We start from the raw sequence: 25,902 nt of genomic DNA, 5'->3' as shown, positions 1-25,902 counted from the left end.
CTGTGGGCCTTCTGGCCCAGCGGGGGGAAACCGTGTCTCTGCCCCTCCCAGCACCCCTAGTCAGCGGAGGCAGGAAGGAACTCAGGGAGACAGGTGGGGGGCTGACTGGGGTGGCACTGCTATTAGGAAAGGCCTCTGCAGCCCGCCCGCCCCCAGGCAGTGGCCCAGAATGGCAGATAGGGATCATGCAAGACAGGCCCACCCTGACCCCGTATGACTTCCCCCCGCCCCGCAGAGTGAAGATGGCACCTACACGGGTTTCATCAAAGTGCATTTGAAACTTCGGCGGCCGGTGACGGTGCCTGCTGGGATCCGGCCCCAGTCCATCTATGATGCCATCAAGGAAGTGAACCTGGCGGCCACCACAGACAAGAGGACATCGTTCTACCTGCCGCTCGATGCCATCAAGCAGCTGCACATCAGCAGCACCACCACGGTCAATGAGGTCATCCAGGGGCTGCTCAAGAAGTTCATGGTTGTGGACAATCCCCAGAAGTTTGCACTTTTTAAGCAGATACACAAGGACGGGCAAGGTATGAGAGAGCGAGCTCCCAGCCAGAAACTGCCTTTCCTGACTTTGTCTGTGCTCACCCGCTAAACCCCTGCCAGACTTGGGTGGGAGGGGTGGACTCCTCCTGGGCACCGCAGTCCAGCCGTCACGTGGCATCACATCTGTGGAAGGGCCATACACGCATTCCGGGCAGAGGGCTCGACGGGGAGCTCATGCCCGCTCATTGTGCCCCGCCCTCCATGGACTTTAGGAAAACCACTCCCTGGGCTTCACTTCCTAATCTGTGGAATGGGAGGGCATCCGCCCCACCACTCCTAATCTTTTGGGAGATGACATGAATGGAAACATGCTCCAAACTCTGAGCAGACACCCAAGATAAAAGGTTATTACCCTATCTATTCTTGTCGGGTTCGTTTCATTAGGCGAAAGGATGGCTACTTCTGGTTATAACCACCCCACCTCTGCGTTTCCAATTCTGCCCTACCCATCTCGGGCCCTGCCCTTCTTTTCTGAGATGAGCTTCCAGCCCCCTCTCTTGGTTTGCAGTGCTCTCCCAGAAACTCTCCGTGGCTGACTGCCCCCTCTACCTGCGCCTCCTCGCTGGGCCTGACACTGATGTCCTCAGTTTTGTGCTGAAGGAGAATGAAACTGGAGAGGTGGAGGTAGGTCAGGGAGCCTCTGCCCGTTGCACAAACCCAGCCCTCAGGGCACACTGGGTGGGTGCAGGTGGGCGCTGTCCTCACTACCTGTCACAGGTCAGGGCCGTGTAGCAGCAGCAGCAGGGAAATGACTTGAGAAAGTTGAGCCGGGTGAGAGTTGGGCAAGGTTCAGCCAGGATTGTAAGCGCCCTGGGGAGCAAGTCAGGGCCTGTGTCTGGCAGGGCCTCTGGAAAGAATTTCACGTGCTTTATTTCTGAAAACTCAGGGTGGAGGGGCACTGAGAAACTCCCTGTGTTCAGCCCAGGTTGTTTTTGTTCCCGGATGGCCTGAGGCCCAGCAGGCTCCATCTCTGGGCTCCACTGGGTATAGATATTTTTGAGCCATTGTCTCTCCCTGGTTCTTATGGACTGACCTTGCTCCCCTAGGGGAGCTAACCAGAGTCCAGTCTGCTGGTGTAACAGGTGAAACCAGGCTGGCGCTCCCCGTGGTCTGCGGTGCTTGGGAGGTGGAGGCACGTGACCGAGAGCAGGGGAGCCTCTCATGGTGTTTGTCACACTGTGTTCAGGGGAGGCCTAGAGTTCAGGGGTCACCGTGGAGATTTGGGGGATCTAGGCTGGCGGGGGTCTGTCCCTTCACCTGGCTTCAGCCAGGCAGCTCTGCTTCCATCTGCTTTATATGTTGGAGTGTGCGGAAGATAGTGTTTGGCGAAAACATTCCGCTGAAAATGTTTGAACACTGCTGGCCCCGTGAACACCCACAGGCCTGGGTTCTGGTTCTAGTTCTGCTGTCACAAGCTCTGTGCTCATGGTTACGTCACCTTCCCTCTGTGGATTTCAGTTTTCTCGTTTATCCAATGTGGGGATTAAACCAGATAAACCTTAATATTTATTTGTGCTCAAAGAGCTTAGGAGTTGAAATCCCTGGCTCCATGAGGGCCTCAGCTCCTGGGTCAGCCTGAGAGAAGTCAGACTTGCCTTCTGCCCTGAGACACCAGGTCCCATCCGGGCAGGCCTGGGCCGGCCAGGCTCTGCAGGGCTTTACAGGTTATGTTATCTCGTGATCTGCTCTGCCCACCAAGGGTGGTAGATATCCTAATTCCATGGCAGATGAGAAAACAGGCTGAGAAGGGTGGGGTTACATGCCCAAGGTCACACGGTGGGGTCAGATTGAAACCGGCCTCCTGAGTCCAAGTCCAGCTCTCCTCCAAGGGCCTCTTGAGGGTCTACATATTGGGAGCCTGTCGCTGATCACCCCAAAGCGGTTACTCATGAACTAGTAACTCTTGGTCCTGAGATGCTAGGATTTGAAATTTGTCATTGGTGTGACATGGGACACCTAAGCTTTATTCATTGGACCCTCCCATTCCGCAGCCAACTGTGCAAACCGTGTGGGGTGGAAGCAGCAGGCTCTCAGGTCGTGTGACTTCTAACCCGTCTCCTCTTCTGTGTCTCCCCCATCTCCCTCTTGCCTCACAGTGGGATGACTTCTCCATCCCTGAGCTCCAGAACTTCCTAACAATCCTGGAAAAAGAGGAGCAGGACAAAATCCAGCAAGTGCAGAAGAAGTATGACAAGTTTAGGCAGAAACTGGAGGAGGCCTTAAGAGAATCTCAGGGCAAACCTGGCTAACCGGTCCTGCTGCCTCTTCTCTCGATGCCCACAGATTTATTTTTATTATTAATTATTATTTTGCAACAGACACTTTTTCTCAGGACGCCTCTGGCGGGTGCATTTGTGTCCGCCCAGCAGTTCCAGATGTGGCACAGAATCTCTGATGGACATGTGTGTGTGCCGGGTCGGGTCCACCCCCCACCACCACCACCACGCTGGGCCCTCTGGACACTGCCAAGGAGCAGCGCTCATGTGAACGAACAACCATCGTGCTCTTGCAATCTGCAAGCCTTTCACAAACCAAATAGTTGCCTCTCTCGTCACCAAACTGGAACCGTTCACACTAGCCGGCAAAGAAAAGGAAAAAGGTTTTAGAAATATGTATTCTTTCTCTGGCTTTTATTCTTCTTCAATTTCTCTCTTATTTGCTACCCACAGTACCTTTATTTATGAGTCAAAAATTGTAGCATATTCCTTTAGCAGGTCTGAGCTAAGCCCTGGAAAGCAAGATAATGCTCATGAAAGGATTGTCCCCCACTGTCCTAAGGTGCCCGTTGTTCACGCTTAAGGGAAAGTCATAAAGCCACTGGTCCCAGACGCTCAGGTAAGGAGCACCAAAGCTGAGGCTGGCTCAGAGATCGCCAGAGAAGCTGCAGCCTGCCCTGGTCCTGACCCTCATCGCCCAAGTCTGTGCACATATAAACCCAAATATATATCTGCGTGTATGTGGTACTTAGTCATATCTTTGTCAACAATTGTTTAAGTTACAAATTTATATTTAATATTGCCATCATCCTCATGTGTTTCCACCAAAGGGAAACCAGCCATTCACCATGTTAAAAGTCTCCCGCTGAGTATGGAAATCAGGCAGGCAGAGAAAGCCAAAAAGCCTTGCAGAAAAATGCATCCAAGCTGTCTGCAGCCTTCCCCCAGCAGAGAGCAAGGGGGCCTGGCTGCCTTGGTTCCCCCTGCACCTCCAGCACTGCCTCTCTCCTCCCACTGGGACTCTGCAGCATCCGGGTGCTGCCAGAGGAGCTGCCTCCATTACAGAGGGGGACCCTCCAACTCAGCCAGCTTGGAGTCACTTGTGTTCCACAGCCCGGGCCAGCCCATGGCACTGCGCTCCCTCTGTGAGCCCGCGGGCTGGCCTTCTGCTGACCTCAGTGCCTTTTTGTTTTCAGAGAGTGACAGGAGCAGGGCGTTTGCTTGAAGCTCTGCTGCTGGCTTGCCCCTGCCAGGAAGTGGACCACGGGGGTGCGGGAGACACGGCCAGGAGAGCCTTCGCTCCAAGTGTGGGGCGAGCAAGGGCCAAAGACCTTCTTCCCATCTAAGGTCCTGAGCTTTGACTTCCAAGAAGTGATGTCAAACCACATGCACAGGGCAGATCAGATTCCCAACTCGACATTTGTACTGGCTCCTTGTTTAGGTTCAAACTTAAAAATAACTAGCCAAACAATTCAAGCAAGTAGCCAGCACTGCAAAGGCACTCCAATGCAGAGGGAGATGGACTTTTCACTTTCAAAGGAGGGCTGGTTTTCCAGTCCACCCTCTGAGAGACTATTTCTTTGCTGTCCTCTGCCTTCCCAGGTCCCTCTTGGGTTGGTTTGAGCTCAAGCTTCTTGGTGTAGCCTCAGAAGTTCTCTCCCTGACCCTGCTGAGTCCACACTGCCCCTGATCCCAGAAGGAATGCTGAGCCCTCGTCACACAAACTGTGTAGTCTTCAGAGCTGCAAAAACGAGAAGCTAGCAGCTCGAAAAGATTTTTTAAACCACAAAAACCCTGGTTATCTGCCATCTCATGCTCAGCCTTATCACTTCCCTCCCTTAAAAACTCTCTCCCTGCTGTATAGTAAAGGGAGTCAGTGGACAGTCCTTTTTCCTTCATGCTGCACGTCTTTAACACGAATAGAAGGCACGGCGCCTGCTGTAATGCTGTGAATGCTGCTGAGAACCTCCCTCGGATGGGATGGCTACTTTATTTTTGAGAAGGAAAAAAAAGTCATGTACATATATAGATAAAGGCAGATAGCTATATAAAAAGAGGGGTGTTTGTTTATGAAACAAGAAAATTATGGGAAAATTCAGATTTTATCTAAGCACAGTTAGACCCAGGCCCTAGGCTGAGGTCCAGACCTCTGAAAATAGTGTGTGTAAAGTATCCCTTCCCCCGAGAGGTGGGTATGACTGCTGGTAGTGCCTTCTGTCATTGTGTCGCCCAGTATGTGTTTGTTTTGAGGATGTTTTCTTTTTAAGTGTCTTTCTTATACGGTTTTAAAAAAAGTAATAAAGCTTGTTGAAAAATGATTCTGACTGGAGATGTCTTCCTTGAACTTCACCGTCTCGTGGAGATTGGGAGCGGGGCAAGAGGGTGGGAACGGAGACTAACACACACTTCTTGGCAGAGTCAGATCTCCTTTTGCCAGCGAACAGAGGAATGAAGGCTCCTGTTCAAATAACGTTGAGAAAACTGTCCAGATGCACAGGCTGGAGGGTGCTGCTGAGGTGGCCCCGCAGAGCAGGAGAGGAGGGGACTTAGTATAGAAAGAGATGTTGAGCTGGAAAAGAGGGGCATTCTGGAACCCCAGGACAGGCTACTGAGGTAAGCAATGCTTCTTCTGTTTCTGGAATGATTTAAAAATTAGAGAGACAGGAATGTGTCTTTGAAAGTTTAAGATCATCTCACCTGGGGGAAAAGAACTAGATTAGATGACTAAAACAGTCCTTTCACTTTAGCATTATCTAACTTCCATCAAAGGGACATCTCAGTTATCATGGAAATAACCAAATAAAGCCATTAAAAAGAAACTCTTGGCTGCCTTCCAGTACTGACCACACACAACGCAGTGAATGGGGCCCACAGGCTGCAGGGGCTCGTCCGAGCTCATCCAGTTCACTCCCCATCTCCCTGTGGGCGAGGACACCATGTCCAATAGACATTCTTACAATTATCCAAGAAGGAGGCATGTCTGTGACATCTGTTCACCTAGACCTCCAAGGAGTATATCTTTCAATAATTTTACCCAAACCTAGAAATTAACCAGTTTCTGCTTTTCACTGCAACTCATCTGGTTACAGCATGGGATTAAGTTCAACGTTGTAAGCTTGACCTTGATATCAGTTGCTTGGCTTAGCACATAGAAAAAAGAATGGCACAGCCTCACCCTCTCTTGCCTTCTTACATGTAGCTGTGGTGTTCATAAGGAGGAGAGGGAAGATGACTCAATGCAAATGTGTCACATTTCTGGAAAAACCATTCATTCAAAGCACAGGTCTTGACAGCACTGCATCATAGCAGAATTCTGGGTCAGACCACAGTTAAGGGTGATGTTCATTTTAGACCCAGCCCACCATTTACTGGCTCTGTGTCCTTAGAGGGATTAACAAGGCAAGACACAACCTCTCTGGGCCTCCAATTCCTCCAAGGTTGTGCAAAACAAATCATGTTTGTGAAAGAACTTCATAAAGTACTCCGTGTTATCTGTATTCACTGAAGGACCATATTTCATTACTACTGTCCATACGCACTCCCTCAGATCAAACTGTCCGCCCAAAGGTTTTGTTCTTTTAGAAACTTGTTTGGGGTCAATTTCTAGAAATCCCTTTCTCAGGTCACATGCTCATGACAGCAGAGGTAAAAATTAAGTAAAATTAAGGCATTGACTTATAGCACTTGCCACAAGTGAAAAGTCCTATTTCTCTGGGCCTAGTAACCAAAGGTAGGAGGCATTACACACACATTCTCATACCCATCCCTTTCCTCCTTGTCAAGCCCCAGATGGCTAATTCGTGAATATTGTGGATAATCAATTCTTTTTTATCTCGGTTTTAAAAAAAAGTGAGATGAGAAAGAAAAAAAGAAGGAAACTGAAGTGTAATTGTTTTTTGATGGTAAAACCAAAGAACTCTAAAGGAATTCAGGTTAGCCCTTACCCCTTCCTATTGTACAAGGAAAGCTTTGATCACAGAAATGACTTCCATGAACTGAGCAGAGCAGGAACCAGAGCAGTGGTTCTAACACTTTTTGGCATCAAGTAATCCCGTTGGGAATTTGACACAAAAATGGTAACCTCACTTAGGAAAATGATCATACCAAATCTTGTGCACCATTTCAGGGAGTTCATGGACCCTCGGAAGACCAACTAAAGACCCCTTCCATGAGCCCCAGGTTAAGAAGTTTGGGGCTAAAGAAAGCATTTGTTGGATAAGATGCTTCACTGTAACAAAGCCACCATCTTGCAGCCACAACACAATTTACACTGTTAGTGGCACTGTGCCAACGCTGGAGGAGAATCGTTGTGTAGAAACCCATGTCCTAATGTGCTTCTATTGTTTCTTATTTCTGTCTAGTCTAAATTTTGCTACAATTTAGGGCCAATCCTTTCTTTTGCCTTAATTGATGACAGAGAACAGCTGGGTTCTGATTTCTATATAAATAACCCTTTAGAGACGTGAAGGATCTATTTTGGGGCTAGGATAATAGGTAGTAGGAACAGATGGGCAAGAGGCTGTGGCATATTTGGTAGAGGGACTTTAAAAACAGGAAGGCCCCACCTGCCTGAACTTTGGAGGGCTGTCCAGCCTTGAAAGCAGGGGAGGAACGAGAACCAATGAAACTACATGAATGGAAAAGGCACTCCACAACAGCCTCTTCTGTCCATTTAAAATGGCTGCTGCCCTGAAAATTTAGTACAATCTTTTAGCCCCGTGGAGGAAACATGAGGGAAATCAGATTTAGATTAGAATAAAAATTTATTTTGGTAAAGAATTATATTTTTTTATTCGCAAAAGCTGAAAATGCTCATATAAATTACCAGCCCAGAGCTTGGATTTCCATTGGTTCAACTGCATGAAACAAGAGTCTGTCACTTCTTCTTGGCAGGTTTGGGGGCCTTTTCTAGGCCTTGGATGTATTTTCGAGGAAGCTGATACTCTTCTACAATCCAAAAAGCAGAAACTCCTCAGTGGGGCACGAGCTTGCTCTGCACTGCTTCACCTTCGTCTCACGACGTCCCTCTTTGGCCCCCGACCCTGACCCCGACCCCGACCCCGACCCGCACAGCTACCTCCTGGCCCTCCTGTCCACCATGTGCTCACTCTTGCTGTCAAGCCTCTCTTCAAAGGATCCCATCACGTGACCTGCTCTTCTACACCCAGCCCAAACTCAACTCCTGTGGGATGCATTCTGGGATGGACATTTATCCTTACACCTCGAGGCTGAAGTGTGTATTTCAGCAGTTTTCACACTGACAGCTACTTTCTAGGTGTATTTCAGGCATTTATAATGTTCTCCTGAGAGAGAACATGTCTGTGTTCAGTCATGTTTTTGGCTATTTTCCTCTGTATTTGTTATCAGCACCTCACATGGGGTTCTTCGCTTTCTTACAGGGGCTCACCTCTAAAGTTAACTGCTGGGTGCTGCCTTAGGCCCCAGAATAAATCTGCTTGTTGAGCATTCACTATGTGCCAGGCCCCAGGCAGGACAAAAGAGTGAAAAAGGCAAGGTCTCTGACTCAAGATGCTCAGTCCAGCAGGGGTTCAGACATTAGAAAAAATGAGCCCAGTTGCAGACACTTATCAGAAATATAAACACAAATGGAAAGTGCTACATTAGCAATTTTTAAATGCTAATTTAAGAAAACAGAAAAAATGGGCCATGCTCTGAGACAGACTTCCTGTGACCCATGAGCTGGGCCAATGAGCCTTTTTGGCCAGGCAGACTCGGGTTGTGGGAGGGCATGCCAGGGAGAGAACAGCACAGAAGAGAGCCCCCAGTGTGAAGGTACATAGTGTATGGGGGCAGCGAGGACAGCAGCACGGCCTAGGCCTGGGACAGGGGTGGGAGCTGCCAGAGAGAGCCTGAATGGAAGACGAGTTGGATAGGGAGGGTCTTGTCTATCGAGCTTAGGAGTGATTCTGAAGGCACTGAAGAGGCATAAAGAGTTGTTTAGAGGGGAGAGATGTGATCACATTTGTTTTAGAAAGCTGACCCAAGCAGAGACGTGGAGGAGGGTGGCTTGAATGGAGGACAAACAAGGTGACCGAGAGTCGGTAGAAAGAACTTAGGCTCTGACATCTGACAAATGAAGTTCAGAGCCCAGCGGCAGCACTCAACAGTTGAATATCTCAGGGCAGGATACTGAACCTGTCTGAACCTCAGTTTCCTCATCTGCAAAACAACCAGTTCTGCAGCCTCACTATGATTAAGAGAGCTCACACCCGCAAAAAGCCCAGCAAAGTGCCTAGTACAGTTTGGGTGCTCAACAACCGTTTTATAAAAAGGGAAAACCAGGAAGAAAACTATTCTAATAGTATGGTGGAGAAAGCATTGAATCTGGGGGCCAAAGGATCTGATTCAAACATTAGCTCCACTTCTTGTTGGCTGCTAAAAACTATATGTATATGTATGTATGTAGATGTATACATATATATGTATGTACAAAAATGTATTATGATAACTAGAGTGAGTTACGTTGGTGGGAAGATTTCTGCCAAGTTAGACCAATGTCTCTGCTTCTTCAGAGGGGATGCTCACCGAGCAACAGCCAGCTGACGTGGTGGATTTGGTTTCCCTGGATCTGGACCTGCAGGCTCTCCTTGGCCCCAGGAGCAGGAGTGACGGTGGTACTAGCCTGGCATCGCTGCTGGAGGACGGCAGCCACTGAGCATGGGTCCAGACCATACGCTTCCAAGTTCCGGACCATGGTCACCTGTGGGACAGAAGACTGATGGTGGGTGCAGACCACATGCTCTCCTCTCCAGAGGGCCTTCTGGAGCCTCAGCAGCCTTCTCACCCCCTATATTTACCATCCCTACAACCATGGTACCTTTTCATCCAAATAATTTATTTTTGTGCTTCTAAATAGATTCTTTTGACCCTATCCAATATATGTGTTCTATATTTAGTGGGATAGATACTCTCTATCCCACATATAACATATACTTTTTTAAAAGTTTTTTTATTATGGAAAATTTAAAACACAAATGAAAGTAGAATAGTATAATGACTCCCCTGTACCCATCACCAGTTTCAACAGTTATCAGTTCATGACCAGCCCTGACGCATCATATCCCTATCTACTCCCACTCCTATATTATTTTAAAGCAAATCCTCCTAGACACCGATCCTTTCATCTACAAATATTTCAGTACATTTCTCCAAAAGATAAGGACTCTTCTTAACATAAAGACACAACCGTCAACACACCTGAAAATAAATGAGCAATAACTCCTTAATACCAAGGATCTCATCAGTAACACAGGCATTTTTCTATTATTCATCAACTTCACAAATGACAATTATGTGACTTTGAGATAAAAAAGAAAAACAGTACTTATACTTTTTAAAAATCACAATTCCCCCCGTTTCCTTAAAACCAGTTCTCTCTCATTCATGATGAGCAATGGTGAAATGCATTACTGTCAGGAGTGTGTCAGGGAGGATGCTTTCAATAAAGTCTATAAAAGTTCCAAAGAGCCTAGGCCTGTTGAGAGGCTCCAGCCCCAGAGGGTCTCAGAATCAATATGACATTAGAGGTCACATCTATTCCACTCCCCTGCCTGATGCATGAACCCCTGACTACATCTTCCCCCAGTGGTCACCTAATCTTTGCTTGCAGACCACCAGAAAATAACTCTTTATTTTAGAAAACCCCAATTTCAATTTTGGACAATTCTAATTGTTATTATTAATATAAAAAATTAGTGTTTTAATAAGCTAATATACATAGAAATTGCTTAGTACAGAGTCTGGGCACATAATTACACACTCCAGAAATAGTGGCTATTAAGGTTCTCATTATTGGTTCTCATTTACTGAATGCTTACATGCCAAGTACTATTCTAAGTGCTTCAACCACATATATTCCTTCATTTGATCCTCACAGTGCCTTATAAGGTAGTATTATCCCCATTTTTCACATAAGGAAATTCAGGCAAAAAGACATTAAATAACTTGCTCAAGGTCAAGCATCGAGGCAAAGGACTTGGACTCGAACTCAGGTCTCTAATCCCAAGGCCTATGCTCACAACCATACACTACTAGAAAGTTCTTTATTTTGAATCCAAGTCTGTCCTCTTGGGATTTCCACCCAGGATTCCCATTTCTGTCTGTAGTAAGGCACACAGAGTAAATGCACTCTTTTTCCCGAGGACAGCTTTTCACATATTTGAGGACAGATGTAATTTGTTCCCTACGACTTTGTGTTGCCAAGCTAAACACGCTCAGTTCCTTCAACAGTTCCTTACAAGATATTTTCATTGAGCAAGGCCCAAGAGGTAACAGACTGAGTAAGAGCTGAAAGCCCATAACATAGTTCTAAGAAAAAACTAAAAATAAAATCTTGTTTACCTTTGGAACCAGGCTCTAGCAAGTTTCCTAGCACAAAAATCCTAGAGGGCAGTGAGTGAGGGAGTCAGCTTTACCTGTTTATACAGGACCCAGAACAATCACACAAACACAGATGTTTCGTAAACAACCTTTGAGGTGTCTGAGGCCTATCTACAAACCTCCAATCACATGAGAGAGACTAGAACTTAGCAGGGACATTAAATCACCATCTTCAAACACTGTGTCTTTTTAAAATTACCTTTTTATTAGAAGCCCTCTGTGCTAGAGTGATGTCAATTGGGCAGATTTTGCCTTTCTTCACAATGGGCTCTTGTCCGGGAAAGGTCACTTGATGGGCAGGCTGCAATTTTTCCAAACACCTAAACAGGAGTTAATGTATAGTAGACTAATAAAACCAATAGAAACCACTTCCTCATACCCGACTACTAGCAGGCAGCTGGTGTAAGCTGATCTTGCAGGCGGTGGTTGGCCCTTGGCTGCACATTAGAATCATTCAAATCACCTAGGGAGCTGCACCCCAGACCAATTCAATCAGAAGCTCTGACCAGCATATCCCCAAAGTGTGGCCAAAGTCAGGACCCACTGATTCAGGGAAGGGAACATCAGTTCTGAACCCCCGGAAAATGCCCACTGGCCTGGCCTTCTGAAAATCTGCCCTGGCTGCCTTGTAGAGTTCACCACCTGCTCAAGACTCTCCGTCACCCAGCCTGATAAAGTGCTGCTTCGCATTCCTGACATGTTCCAATAATGCATCTTTTAGAGAACACCTTTACCATGAGGAGTTTCTCCCTTTTATCTAGCCAGATTTTCTCTTGCTATCACATATATTAGGATCGACAAACTTTTTCTATAAAGAGCCAGAAAGTAAATATTTTAGGCTTTAAGGGCCATATGGTCTCTATTGCAACTACTCAACTCTGCCCTTGTAGCACAAGAGCAGCCACAGACAATACATAAATAAATGGGTGTGGCTGTGTTCCAATAAAGCCTTATTCACAAAAACAGGTAGCAGGCCAGATTTGGCCCCCAGCTGTAGTTTGCTAACTCCTGATATAAATTATTTTCAGTTTTGGTTCTGTGGGAAAGAAAGAGTATAAGAATCTTTCCTTTGAAGACTTTAAGACAACTCCCCCCAGCCTTCTTTTTGCTCCTAAATCTTTTTGAAATTCTTAATATTAAAAATAATAAGGTGTGGTAGATAGTAAGGGAAGAGGACAGAAATGTTGGCAAGGAGCTAGCAATCCCTACTACCTGGTCAGGAGACTGTCCCATGGAAGCTTCATGACTGTGTGCTGTTCATTTTTCTCTAAGATGCAGTCACATAAGACAGGATCCAATTTCACGAGACTAAAAGGAAAGAAGAGGCAATAAAGAAATCCCAGCCCTGCCCCTTCTGACCCAAGGACCAGCTCAGGATTCATCTCTTATATGTCCTTTATAGTCATTCAGGATTATTAGAACCAATTATGGGACCACAGTCCATGAATCAATGTACCCTGTGGATGGGAGGTGCAAGTATGCTTTCCTAGAACAAAGGGGAAGCAGGCGGGGGGAGGGGAAGGAAGATGGGAAAAATCCGAAGACCAGGATTCTTGGCTCAGTTCTGCTACTAACCATGAGTAGGGCGGTAGGTTCCCAACTTTTTGATCAAGAGGATGTCTTTTGAAAGTAAAAAAAAAAATTAATGGAATACTCTTTATTTAGTAGTTTACCTCCTATAGCCACTTACTAAGAAAATAGAGAATACCAAAAAGCTATGATGACTTCAGTAAAATTTTTTTAAGTTTGCATTTTATTCCTTACAATAGCATCTGCATTTGAAAATCCACAGTGGGTATGTATGAGATGATACCTGTCTGGTCTACAGTCAATGTTGACAGCATGTATGAACCTGAACACCCTACACAATAACTCCAGGTGTCCAAGCTCAGGGTTTAGAAACCACTGGTTTCGGTTATTCCTAAAAGGCTCGGCCTCCTGCACGCCCTTCCATCCCAGACATCCCCCACAGATGTGTCTACGTCTGCTAAAGATGAACACCTAACCCACAGCCTTCTCCTCCCCATCCACTCACTTTTTGTTGTCTGCATCAACCAGGTCATTTTTCTTGGCGTAGTTAATGATGATCCTTCGGACCTCACCACCCTCGAGAACGCTCCCCTTCCTAGGTGAGAAGTGAGCGGGGGGTTACTCATGCTGTGCCAGGAGACAAACTGCACATACCAGACTCACTCCCTGCTCTGCAGGGCACTTTCCTCGGCTTTTCCTCTATTTTCTTCCCTTTTCCTGAGTGAGGCGAGCAGGACTGTGTGAAGAATAATTACAGGTAGAAAAAGGAGAGACCTACTCTCTCATTCACTTAGTCCAGAGACACTTCCCAGGGGAAGGAGGCTTGCAGCTGGATCTGGGAGGAAAGGAGGACGGGGCAGAGCAGGTTTGCCAGTCACAGAAGAACACTACTCAGGCTGAGAGGGGCTATAGGCCAGAACACCAAGCAGGCAAAGAAGGGCTGCTCTCCAAAAACTCACTTGTGGCCAGACTCCTGGAAGAGCAGAGTCATGCTGGCTGGGACACAGTAGAGGGATTTTATATCTGGAGGGTGATAGGGCTGTTCCCTGCTACCCTCCTGGATAGTCTGGGAGGTCGGGGAGGGCTCGGGTATGACGAAAGATGTGATCCTAAAACCCAGCAGAAGGAAAGAAAAAACACATTTATACTAGTGTCTCGGCAATTCCCAGTCCGTGGCCCAGGTGCCCTGGGGCCAGCTGAGCTACGGTGACCAGGCCCCCGGCACTCACCTCGGGTGTTTCCAGTCCACAGCCACAATGCTCTCCACCCCTTTGCTCAGCTCCTTCACCTGTATAATGTGCTCCTGCTGCATTTGCTGCAGGAACTGAGAGAGCTAAGGGAGAGAGGGCCGGTGGTGGGGACCTCATCGATTGCACACACACACTGAGCACCTATGACGGGCCAGACACCGAGCAAGGCAGCTCCTGGGAGGGACATGTGACAGTCCCTGCCCTCGTCTAATTAGGAACTGGGAGGCCCCCACCCTGAGGGTTGGGAGTGAGAAGCTGCTACAGACTAACTGGTGAAGCCTCTCCAAACTCTGATCAGACACAAAAGGTCGAAGGGAGGGAGTGGGAGCCCACCCGACGCCCTCAGCCCAAGGGAGAGTTTTCTTTTCCCCGCTTATACCTGGAATCAAAAAGCTGAACTCTAGCCCGAGCCCTGTAGACAGAGCTTCCCCAGTGTCCCTCCAGCTCATGTCACATGTGGCCCTAACAACTCTCTGTGTGGTATGCAGGGAAGGGACCTGCTTACCTTTTTGAAGCTTGACTTCTTTATGTCCAGTTGTCGTCCTTCAGGGCTGATGGCAGACGGAAAAGGCAAGTTACGCTAACAAAGCAGTAGTGGTGGGACCTGCCTGACACTGAGAGGAGGGCACTTTTCCTCAGCCTTCCTCCTCCACGTTCAGAAAGAGGCCACTGTTCCAGAACTCTCTGCCCAGTGGTGGCATCAGAGAGGAATACAGACTCTAGCGCTTTGCTGTCCAAAGACCTTTTCGTAAAGATGGAATGTTCTCTGTTACTCAATATGGTAGCCACTAGCCACATGTGGTTATTAAGCACTTGAAATGTGACTATTGTGACCAAGGAACTGAATTTTATATTTTATTTAATTTAAATTTAAATAGCCACACGTGGCTAGCGGCCACTGTACTGCATAGAAGCTTCAGATTCCTCTCAAACTAGACAAACTTCTATGGCCTCAAAAGTTTCACCTTAAGGTGAACCTTTCCAATACCAAGCTCACTGTGGCAGCCCAGCCTAGAGCAGGATTTGGCAAACAACGTCCTGCAGGCCAAATCCGGCCACAGCCATTCATCCACTGTCCACGGCAGCCTTAGTACTGCAAGGGCAGAGCTGAGTAGTTGCAATAGAGACTACATGGCCTGCAAAGCCTAAAGTATTTACTGTCGGGATCTTTATAGAAAATCTGTGCTAACTCCTACCTGAGAGCTACCAGTTTTCACGGGGAAGTTCCTGATGAAAGCCATGATGGTTCCTTCTCCCCAGAACTTACATCTTCTCTCAAAATGTGACAAGCAATAGCAGTGGGATTCGTAGGGAGCCCTTCTAGAACCCACCCCAGGTTAAGAACCTCTATTCTAGAGAAGATCCCAGGATTCCTCTCCCAGTTACTTGCAACCCAGCAAGGTCAGGACAAATTACAAGCATCCCGCCACACACTCCAGACCCCACACTCATATAGGATGCCTCAAAGAAACCCACATGTAGGGGGCTGGCCTGGTGGCGCAAGCAGTTAAGTGTGTACGCTCTGCTGCGGCGGCCTAGGGTTCGCCGGTTCGGATCCCGGGCGCACACCAACGCACTGCTTGTCAAGCCATGCTGTGGCAGTGTCCCATATAAAGTGGAGGAAGATGGGCACGGATGTTAGCCCAGGGCCAGTCTTCCTCAGCAAAAAAAGAGGAGGATTGGCAGATGTTAGCACAGGGCTGATCTCCTCACAAAAAAAAAAAAAAAAAAAGAAACCCACATGTAAATAGGAAGAGAATTATATTAAAACGACTTTTTAAAGAACAAAGCAAAATTCTCAAAAAGAAAGAAGTTCAGTCTTAGGGTAAAAATCAATGAGCAAACCTCCTGACATGATAATATTTACTGGGTGCTTATTAAACATCAGGCTATTTAATCTTGACAGCATTCCTACAAGTGCTGGAAATTTGGGCTCAGAAAAGCCCGGTAACGAGTTCACATTCACTCCAACAGCCTGGGAGCTGGCATTTGGGCCCAGACGGCTCTGTCTTCAAAGTCCAGGTTCATCCACATGTAACCCTCTCTCTCTTGATGGCCTGTGTCTGGAGGCGGGCTAGGGGTTCACACCGATTCTTCCTCCTGGTACAACCTAATCTGGCCCACCTGCTTTTCAGAAGTGTGAGGGGGCTGAACGTTCCAGAAGAAGCCTCCTGACAAAGAGGCTGCCCCAGGACTCCTCCTGGATAGGACATGCTGCCGGATTCGCAAGAGACAGCCCAGAACCACGACAGCAGAGGCAGTGCTCAGAGAATCTTGGGAAGTTTAACCTTCATCTCCTTCACATCCTTTCACTGGCTAAAATTTAAGTTCTAAAACTCAGGACCCAGTTTATTTGCCAGAATAACCCTCCACTCTACTCTTTCTACAGCATGTCCCTCAACCAATTCCCCCCCAACCCTGTCCTGTCCTACAGCCAAGGAACAAGAGAGAGACCCAAGCCCTGGCCTCCAGCCCACACCATGCCTTCCATACCAGCAGGAGAACATGTGGCTGCCAAGCAAAGTGCTGGTGAGCAGAGGGAGGTCAGCCTTTCTGACTCGGCACTTCAAAGCCTGCAAGAAGCATTGCTGTAACAGTTCATCCATTTGCTCTGCAAGGAAAAGACAAGAACCACACCCTTCCTGAGTGACACGGAACACCTGGTGCAGTACATGTAAAACCCTGCCTGGTCCCACCCCTACCTCACCCCTTAGCTCTGGAAGGAACCCTTCCCAGGGAGCAAAGCTCCCAGACTCTCTCGAGCACTGAGCCTTTAAAGAGGGCTGACCTCTGAGAGGGGAGTGAGTGCTTCTCTGGCAGAGAAGTCAGAGCCAGAGGAAGCCTTACAGGGCTCTGTGGCTGCATCAGCACAAATGCCAGGGCAGACAGGCACCCAGGGAAACGCAACCCCTGTGGAAAAGACTCCCCAGGGAGGTGTCAAAGGGCTGCTGCACCACCCCCACCAAAAACAAGGACCTGCCCTCCTCTCCTAGAGCTCTGGTGCCAGTCAGAAGCAGACAGGAGCGCGTCAGTCTCCTAAACCGACAGCAGATGGGCCTGGCCGCTCCCAGAGCCATACCTTGAAGGGTCTTGCTGTCTGTGGGGTCTCGGTTCAGGCCCCCAACGCTGGGGTCTTCTGAGGCTTCTGAGAGAGACTTCTCCCCGCACATCTGCTGAACCTCCCCATCCTCCTCCTCCTCTCCCTCCAGGGTCAGGTGCCTCATGTCTCCCTGCAGGGCAGGGTCTGCCTGCACAGACTCCTTCTCTTCACTGAGATCCAGGGGATCCAGGACCAGTGGAGCAATGGACGGTGGAGAGGACTTGCCTCCAGATCGCCTGGAAAAATCTCACGTCAGAAACACCAAGCAGCAGCCACAACACTCTCCAACCTGGTCAGGGGGTCAGCTGGAGTCCAGAAAGAGTAAAAGCCACAGGCAAGGGTGTCCAGGAGAAGGCAGAGAGCCTGGGCTCTGATCTCAACACTATTTCCAATTATGGGCCCAGATAAGTCCCATGCCCTAGTTTCTTCATCTCTGAAATGGGAGAGTAATCCTTGCCTCCTCCCTATCCCAAAGGAATAATAATAATATTAACTGACATCCTGGTCAGAGAAAGATTAAAGAAAAAGTAGTTAAAGAGAAGTCCCCAAAAGTATTCCCGTCATATGAGTTAAAAACAAAACCATTTTGAATTAAATAACAAAATTAAGATCGCAAATGCATCTGCAGTGCAGTTTGGTGAAATATAAAGCCAAGGCCCAGAGGATGTAACACAGTACACACACCGGGCCTGCTCAAGGACTGCACACTCAGCGCTTCTGCGCCCAGTCAGAGTGCGATCGAACTTCCAGAGCAGAGATTACAATGGTTTTATGCCACTAAGCCTTAGAAAAACAGGAAAAATAGTGGCACCACAGAGCAGAGCATGCAGAGAAGTAAAAGCAAAAAGCCTCATCTTAGCAAGATCACAGAAATCAAACTAAGTTCTAACTAACAGCTGCAGCAAGGCTTATTAGTATTGTTAACAGAGAGGCCAGGGTGTATGTTTGGGCTATTCTGATCAGGTAAATACCATAAATATTTTTAAAAGGTAGGGGAGGGGGGACTGAGGCAGCCACTGATAAAACAATTTAGACAAGGTGACCTTGACTGCCGTTGCTCAGACTGAGAGTTAGAAAACCAGGTGCTGGGAGAATATCAGCGAGCAGCCCTCCAATGTCTGTTCAACACAGGCTGGTGAGGCTGTACCTCCAGCAAAGCAAGGCTTGGCCAATCCTTGTAAATGAGTAACTCCAAGACTGGGCTAAAAAGGTAAGGATGAATCTTACCTGGCCACGAAGCTCGGCCAGAAGACCTGGTACACTGCTTTTGAGAAAAGCGCTATTGACTGTTTCGGTAAAATGACCAGAAAATAAACTGGTATACGGCTCCAGAAAGCAACTGTTACAGTGAGAAAGTGTAACTTCCATAATGGGGAGGCGATCTGGGATGTGAAATTTGAACAACATGAAAGTAACCGGGTTATCTCCCTGGTGCCTGACAATCAACTCTGCTTTGACTGGGATTCAGAAGTGAGAATTTCCCAGCACTCATCCTGGGACCAGAAGATGCCTAAATGTGTGTGGCAGACAAGGCCAGACAGACCAGAGCTATAAAAACGAGAAATATCACTGTACTGAGAGGCAGAGCAGACAATCCCTAAGGCCTTCCTCCAGGCCTAGGATTCAATTCACCTAGAAAATAATCAAAGTTCTCTGTAATTTCTTCTCCAAAGAGGCAAAAAAACAAATCCTTTCTCCACATTTAGCAAGGAAATTAATGTCTGGGGTCAGCAACGTGCCTAAGGACACAGCAGGGACCAAAACTCTCCCTTCTGAACCCAGGCCCCGTGCTCTCTCCCCACACCCGGCTCTCCGTAAAACGGAAGAAACACTGAACCCACCACAAGTGGTCCTGGTAGGTGTGGAGCACAGAGAAGCCCCTTCCCTTCAGGCCTGAAGTCAGCATCTCAGCTGTGGACATGGCGGCAACTCCGATGGCAATGGGGGCTCTAAGGAGGAGGCCAGAGACAGGGGTCAGGGAGTCTTCCAGGAGGGCACACGGCAGGCCCACTTTTCCACATATGTGCTACAAGCACCACAGTTACAAATCTGAAGCATCCACTTGTATCACAAAACTAAACTCAGTCCAGTCTCAATTTTCTTCAGATTACCTATAAATCTGCCTTTCAAAAATCCCTTGACCAAACATTCCCCTTCTGCATAAGTAACTCCTCTGCTGACGTTAGCACTGTTTGTTTTATTCCCCTTATGAATGAAACCCAGGCAGGACTTGAAAGGATATTTAAAGTTTTCTCTCTTTAACTTCAAAAATAGCAATTACTTCTCCTACTTTAAAGAAGGCATAGCCATCCTACAACGAAGCTCAGAAGGAAGGCCATTCACACGCCATGAATTAGTCTGAGGGATGCCATGGGGAAGAGAAGAGAGAAATAGTGGTGCCAGCCAGAAAGGTTCCTTCTGAGTTGGCTCTTTATAACAGGGCTTGCTCTGTGTAACTATCTAAGAACTGGGTGTGTCTAGAATATCAAAAACAACCATATTTATAGTAGCTATAAAAACTTCCAAAGCCCAAATAGGAAACCTCTGTCAGCGCAGTGTTCCTCAAGCACTGCTCACACACTGCCGGTAAGGATCGGGGACCAGCTGGATAACAGTGGGGGAATAAACAGCCTGGCAAGGTCGCCTGGCCCCGGGGGAGAAGATTCAAGGGCAGAGTTCCCGACACCTGAACTTAAAAAAATGTTTGCTAACCTGGCGCTCCCACTTACTATGCCCACAGGTCAGCTCCTGCCACAGAAACTTTGAATCTGCCTTCTTTCCCAGTTCCTAAAAGAGGGGTCTTTTTCTTCCACCCTCAGAAGGATCAATGGCTCAAGAACTTCAGTCTCACATGGCTTGTATTTTTAATAAACCCCCAAGCTTCATCCCCATATACACTGTAAAGGCCAAACTGAGGGGGCCAAACACATATTCACATAGTTTTCTCCTATCTTGGATAGAGTACTGGGGGAAAAACAATGACACCACCATTCTTTTCAAATGCAAATTTTGCTACAGGTCAACAAGGAAGGAAACACTTCTAGGTACTCGGTTCCAAAAGGTTCAAGGAAAATGGGAGAACATGAGTAGCAAAAATAAGATCTTTAAACACTGACCTCTCCCATGCCTACGATCTCTCTCTCTTTCTCTCTCAAAGAAGCAATGAGTAAAATAACGAGATGTCATTTTTCACTCAGGATGACACAAATGAACAAGACCCATCATATCCAGCGTTGGTGAGAGCGTAGGAAATAGGCTCCATATATCCCGTAGGTGGGAGTGAAAACTGATACAGCTATTTTGTAGGGCAACAGAAAATACGCTCATTGATCTTCAGCCTAACATGTCTGTTTCTCAGTAGCCACTCTAGAAAAATATTGGCACTGGTGTCCCTAGAGGCATCAGTAAGATATTGTTTGTGACAGAGACAAATCGGAGATAACCGTCCACTAGGACAGGATTTCTTCCATCACCACACAGCAGGTAAAAAGATTCAGCATATCTGTGCTTGCTAACTTGGAAAACGTCTGCACTATCTTAAATGAAAAACAATTTAAGGTATAATTCTGTTTGTATTTTTAAACATACATACCCAAAATCATACATTTTTATATGCACATGTATATATGCATTGAAGGTTGGCAAGGATATGCATCAAAATGATAACAGTTACTTTTAGACTTTTAGGAGAAAAGGATCGTGGAGCGATTTTTCAGAAATGTTCATATGATTACTTCCTAATTTATTTTTAAAAAGAAGTAGTGTGGTGATGGCTGAACAACTCTGTAAATATATTAAAAATCATTGAATTGTACATTTGAAACAGGTAAATTATATAGTATATAAACTATATCTCAGTAAAGCTATTAAAAAGTTAAAAGATCAGGGGCTGGCCCGGTGGCGCAAGCGGTTAAGTGCGCGCGCTCCGCTGCGGCGGCCCGGGGTTCGCTGGTTCGGATCCCGGGCGCGCACCGACGCACTGCTTGGTAAGCCATGCTGTGGCGGCGTCCCATATAAAGTGGAGGAAGATGGGCATGGATGTTAGCCCAGGGCCGTCTTCCTCAGCAAAAAAAAAAAAGAGGAGGATTGGCGGATGTTAGCTCAGGGCTGATCTCCTCACACACACACAAAAAAAAAAAAAAAAAAAAAGTTAAAAGATCAGGAAGTGATGTAGATGACAGAAAAAAGTGTCAAGGGTGTGAAAGACAAAGAAAGACCAAGATAATGTCACAGATAGGAGACTAAGAAGACTTGACAACTAACTGCAATGTGGTATCCTAGATTGGGTTCTTGAACAGAAAAAAATACATTGTGGAAATACACAGTGGAAAAACTGGGGAAATACAAATAAAGTCTGTAATTGTGTTAATAGGATTGTACCAACGTTAATTCCTTAGTTTTGATAACTGTACTGTGGTTTTATAAGGTGTTATCATTACAGGAAGCTGGGTTAGGAGTATATCAGAACTCTGTACTATCTTTGCAACTCTTGTGTAAATCTAAAATTACTGGAGAAAAAAAAGGGAGAAGCAGCAGCAGCTGCAAAAACACTTGGCCCAAATGTGCGGATGCCCCACAGGCTCAGTGCCATCCCCCTAATGGCCCACTCTCTGTTTCTTCCAGAAGAACCTGTTTTTTTTTCTTTTAATCCTTTAGCTATATGCTTTGGAAGTTGTCATTCCCCCCTTCCCAGTTTTACCTGTTTCCCCCAAAAGCACAGCAGACTGGCACAGTACCTGTTCCCCACCAAGGCAATGGCACAGAGGTCACCCCTCTCTACCTGAGGCAGACCAGCAGGGGGCACCACTAATCCTGGCAGCATCAAATCTGCAGCAAACAAAACAGAAGCATTACAACTTAACATTCTGCCTCCATCTAATTCCACCTTTCACTTCATCATTCACTCAACAAACAAATATTTATCAAGTATCAACTACGTTATTCATAATGAAAATAAAAAATGGCAACCCAAGTATCAGACCTTTTCCCTTTAGAGGGGTTCTAATTCCATGATCTATCTTATCCTGGTTTCATGAATTCAGCTTATTGATTTAAAGTACAGCATAGAGCAGTGCACAGGCACTTTCACATCACTTTACCTTATTTAAGCTTTACAACAGGGTCAGAGGGGCCCAGAGAGCTCATGGAAGCAACCAAGTGAGAGACACAACACACATAAGAGAAAAATTCCATTTTTCAACCATGTGAACATAGGAAACTGGTATATTTATTAAAGTAGTTGGCCCTTACTAAGCAGGTTTCAACCAATAGCCAGAAAATAGGAAAATCCTCTTACCTGCTCCCCCAACCAGTTTTTCGAGCACCAGAGGCCATGTTGTGAACGTTGGTAGGAGGTCGGGATAGGACCACAGGGTGTACACTGTCCAAAAACAGACCCAGAAAACACTTATTGCCAAAAAGTCAATCCCCTAGGGAACTGGCAAAGCCAACCACTAAGGCCACTCTAATTGGGATATAGAAAAGAAACTCGACTCAAAGCCAGAGAGAAGGTTGTGAGGGGATGCCCAAAGAGGTTTCATTCTTGAAGAAGGCAGAGACTTAAGAAACTGGATGCCATTTGAGACTTGGAGGCACCTATTGTTCCACCTGGATTACAGCAGCAGAAAACGCCACAGTGGATAAAAGCGGGGACAGAGACTCAACAAGGATTCCATTTATGACCCCAGAAGGACGTAACCTAAGAACAGGGCCCCAGCCTGTAAGAAATTTTGGAACTTTCTCATGTTTATTATTTTTACTCCCTCTGTTTCCATAGTGATTAGCAGTAAAACTAGATCAAAAAAGGCCTGTGTTTGTACAGCAGCAAAGTGGGGTGGCGGCAGGAGTGGCCGAAGGAGGCTGCACCACACTGTGCAGCCGAGCTGGGAGGAAACAAAGCCCCAGTGACAAAGTAGGTGTCAGCAGCCATGGAAAAGAGAAAAGGACACTGAGTCTCTGAGATCTGTGACAAAGAATGAAAGCAAAGATCCTGAGAGCCAGGCAGAACCAAAGAAAGAATCCCTGTGAGATATCTCGACTGAAGTACATCACTAAGACAGCTGGGTATGTAGTTTAATTACTCCAGCTCCTTTCCTATCACAGTATCTCTTCAGTATCCTAAGAAAATCCTGCTAGTGATAGTTTTAAGAAACATTTTTTACATGCCCTGAAATTCCACCCTTTTCAAGACCTCTGCTCCATCGCTAGTTAACCTACTATAAACTATTGTTCCTTCATCTCAGAACTTCCCTTGGCAACCACCCTCTTTCTGTGTTAGACCCCCTGCCTTTTTTTTTGGTGAGGAAGATTGACCCTGAGCTAACATCTGTGGCCAATCCTCCTCTTTTCACTTGAGGAAGATTGTCCCTGAGCTAACATCTGTGCCAATCTCCCTCTATTTTTTGTATGTGGGTAGCCGCCACAGATGGCTTGATGAGTGGGGTAGGTTCACACCCGGGATCCCAACCTGCGAACCCTGGGCCGCCGAAGCGGAGCGCATGAACTCAACCTCTATGCCACCAGGCTGGCCCCTGTGTTATCCCTTTTTTTCTCCCTCCTATAGCAGTTTCTGGTCTTGAAAGACCCAATTCTACTGCCACTAGGTCCGAAAAGATTCTTAGGGATGGTATTGGCAGATTCTGCACTTGTCTGTTTTAAGGAAGAGAGGTTAATGGAGGAAATAAGGAGAAACAGATGTCAGGCAAGGGCTATAGTAATGGCCATCTGCATCCTATTGCCATACCTGTGGGATATAGATTTTTCTCCAGTTCAAATAGGATGGGGTTACCACCACTCACGTACACAGTCACTGCATCCCCTCTGTGAGCATACAACTTCACAATGTTGAACTCTTCCTTTCCAGGTACTAACTCAGAGACCTGATCAGTTCCAAGAGCGGGGAAAGCAGCTGTCACATCAGCCCGAAGCTTTCTCCTGCAGAAAGCACACCAACGCCTGGTATGAATGCTGCCAGAATGGATTTTAATAAATATTGAGGACTCAGAAGGACTTACTATAAAGTCATGAGGGCCAAGGAAGGACTGTCCGGTTTATGATGCCCTAGTCTCTCACACTCTTCCAAAACATCCTATTCTCTTTCTCATCCAATGTCTCATCTATTTTCACATGTTCCTGAGGCACGTCTTTCCATTTCACAAAGAGAGAGGAAAATTGAGACCCAGTGAGCAACCCAAGTTAGCCTGACATTGGAAACTCAGCCCTGCCTTCCTGACTCCATGCCTAGCCCTCAGACCCTCCTTTCTCACATATGCTTGGCAAATCTGTCAGCTTATGATTTAACAGCTATACCAGGGCACCAAGAACTATAGAACACTGGTTCCCAAATTCCGCACGTGATACCTGCATTTGCAACACTGTAGAGTTCCCCTTACCACATGCGCCTCATCCTCTCCCACCTCACACTTCATCTCTCTCTCATGCCCACAAGTAAATCACTGGGCACTTTCTCAAATGCTTGCAGTTCTCGGTGCCCCGTCTGATCTCTCCGAGGGACTCTAAGCTCTCTGGAGGGCAGGGATCCTGCGTTCCTTCATTGTTGCATCCTCCACATCTTAAATAGACTGCAGCGCGGACTGAATAACGTTTTCTTTTAAACTCACTAGAATATCCAAAAGACAGCCTGGAATCAGGCCTCCTCTCCATCTTTACCCTCAAAATGTGTCTGTCTAACTCACCCTTGCCCCCTGGGGACCCTTCCCAGGCTGTACCCCTCGCCCTCCACCCCAGGTCTGCTGACCGAGCCCAGAGAGGGCTGTGGGCCAGGCGGGCTTGCGAGATGCCTGGGTGCCCTGGCGGGCAGAGCAGGCCCCTTCTCTCCCTCACCTGTCCGACCCCTTGATGGCCGTGTTGGACTTGACCCGAAAGGCCTTGGCAAACATGTCTGCTGGAGTGGCCTGGGGAAGAGGAGAGCACAGAAGCCAGGAGCTGTCAGGAAAGCCAGAGCGTGGCAGCTCCCCAAGCCGCAGCTCTGGGGGCAGCCATGCTGGAGCCCGGCTGGGAAAGGGGCCCGGCTGGAAACCCCAGCCGCGCAGCTTCACGGCTGCTGCCGCCGCGAGACCGCGGCCGCCCCTAGTGGCAAAGCCGGGAACTGAAGAGAGCGGGGCGGTGCCCCGGGGAGGCGGGGCGGACTCCTGCGCGGGAGGGTGGTGACCCGCCCTGCCCCCGACGCCGCGCCCCCTCTGCCCAGCTCTGCGCCTGCGCGAGGGGCTCGAGTGTGCGCGTGTGTGGTGACGCGCCCTACCAACAGCGATTTCGTTCATTTGTACTCCGTCAGCCTTCCAGTGCGTGGAGTGGGAGCGTTGCCAGGTCCCGTTCCATTCAGTTTAGCTCCGTTGCACAAAATTAATTGAACTCTTGTGTTTTATTAAACTTGCAGGCCTCAGGGCAGCCCGTGGGGTAGTGGTTAAGTGCTCGTGCACCGCTGCTGGCGGCCTGGGTTCAGATCCCAGCGCGCACTGACCGGCACTGCTTGTCAGGCCATGCTGTGGCGGCCTCCCATATAAAGTGGAGGAAGATGGACACGGATGTTAGCCCAGGGCCAGTCTTCCTCAGCAAAAAAAGAGGAGGAAGGGGCCGGCCCCGTGGCTTAGCAGTTAAGTGCCTGAGCTCCGTTACTGGCGGCCTGGGTTCGGATCCCGGGTGTGCACCAATGCATGGCTACTCCGGCTATGCTGAGGCCGCGTCCCACATACAGCAACTAGAAGGGCCATGCAGCTATGACATACAACTATCCACTGGGGCTTTGGGGGAAAAATAAATAAATTAAAAAAAAAAAAAAGAGGAGGATTGGCATGGTTGTTAGCTCAGGGCTGATCTTCCTCACAAAAATAAATAAATG

At 47.6% G+C, this 25,902-nt stretch overlaps 2 protein-coding genes across 4 annotated transcripts in view; one reads left to right on the top strand and one right to left on the bottom strand.

Moving 5' to 3' along the window:
- Window positions 1–5,076, top strand: part of RASSF5 (Ras association domain family member 5) — a 67,764-nt gene extending 62,688 nt beyond the window's left edge. For both annotated transcript variants that reach the window (XM_058540186.1, XM_058540187.1), the window contains 3 exons: window positions 236–533; window positions 1,058–1,173; window positions 2,646–5,076. In XM_058540186.1, coding sequence (XP_058396169.1) covers window positions 236–533; window positions 1,058–1,173; window positions 2,646–2,798 — 567 coding nt within the window. In that variant the 3' untranslated portion in view covers window positions 2,799–5,076. The remainder of the gene's footprint in view (window positions 1–235; window positions 534–1,057; window positions 1,174–2,645) is intronic.
- Window positions 5,077–7,509: 2,433 nt separating this feature from the next.
- EIF2D (eukaryotic translation initiation factor 2D) lies at window positions 7,510–25,079 on the bottom strand. Of its 2 annotated transcripts, XM_058540183.1 has the most exons (15): window positions 24,888–25,079; window positions 23,788–23,978; window positions 22,342–22,425; window positions 21,782–21,872; window positions 18,887–18,994; window positions 17,025–17,281; window positions 16,439–16,556; window positions 14,451–14,496; window positions 13,925–14,028; window positions 13,655–13,804; window positions 13,201–13,290; window positions 12,378–12,473; window positions 11,365–11,485; window positions 9,312–9,486; window positions 7,510–7,712 (listed from the first exon to the last, which is right to left on the bottom strand). In XM_058540183.1, the coding sequence occupies exons 1-15, from the start codon at window positions 24,941–24,943 to the stop codon at window positions 7,642–7,644; spliced, it is 1,758 nt and encodes a 585-aa protein (XP_058396166.1). In that variant the 5' UTR covers window positions 24,944–25,079; the 3' UTR covers window positions 7,510–7,641. The 2 variants fall into 2 exon arrangements, with proteins under 2 accessions (XP_058396166.1, XP_058396168.1); XM_058540185.1 differs by lacking the exon at window positions 13,655–13,804.
- Window positions 25,080–25,902: the final 823 nt, after the last annotated feature.

Source organism: Diceros bicornis, chromosome 4 (genome assembly GCF_020826845.1).
Source record: "Diceros bicornis minor isolate mBicDic1 chromosome 4, mDicBic1.mat.cur, whole genome shotgun sequence".
NCBI classification, from domain to species: Eukaryota; Metazoa; Chordata; class Mammalia; order Perissodactyla; family Rhinocerotidae; genus Diceros; species Diceros bicornis.
The sequence above is the reverse complement of the archived record's forward strand: the minus strand, read 5'-3'. Positions and strand labels throughout refer to the sequence as shown.

What these genes read in the sequence shown, in the direction of transcription:
- EIF2D (XM_058540183.1), bottom strand. Translation starts at nt 24,943, where the DNA reads ATGTTTGCCAAGGCCTTTCGGGTCAAGTCCAACACGGCCATCAAGGGG. An exon ending in AAAACTGGTTGGGGGAGCAG is followed by an intron (nt 21,873 to 22,341) that starts GTAAGAGGATTT and finishes TGTTTGCTGCAG; the next exon opens with ATTTGATGCTGCCAGGATTA. An exon ending in TTCCAGGAGTCTGGCCACAA is followed by an intron (nt 13,291 to 13,654) that starts GTGAGTTTTTGG and finishes CTTCTCACCTAG; the next exon opens with GAAGGGGAGCGTTCTCGAGG.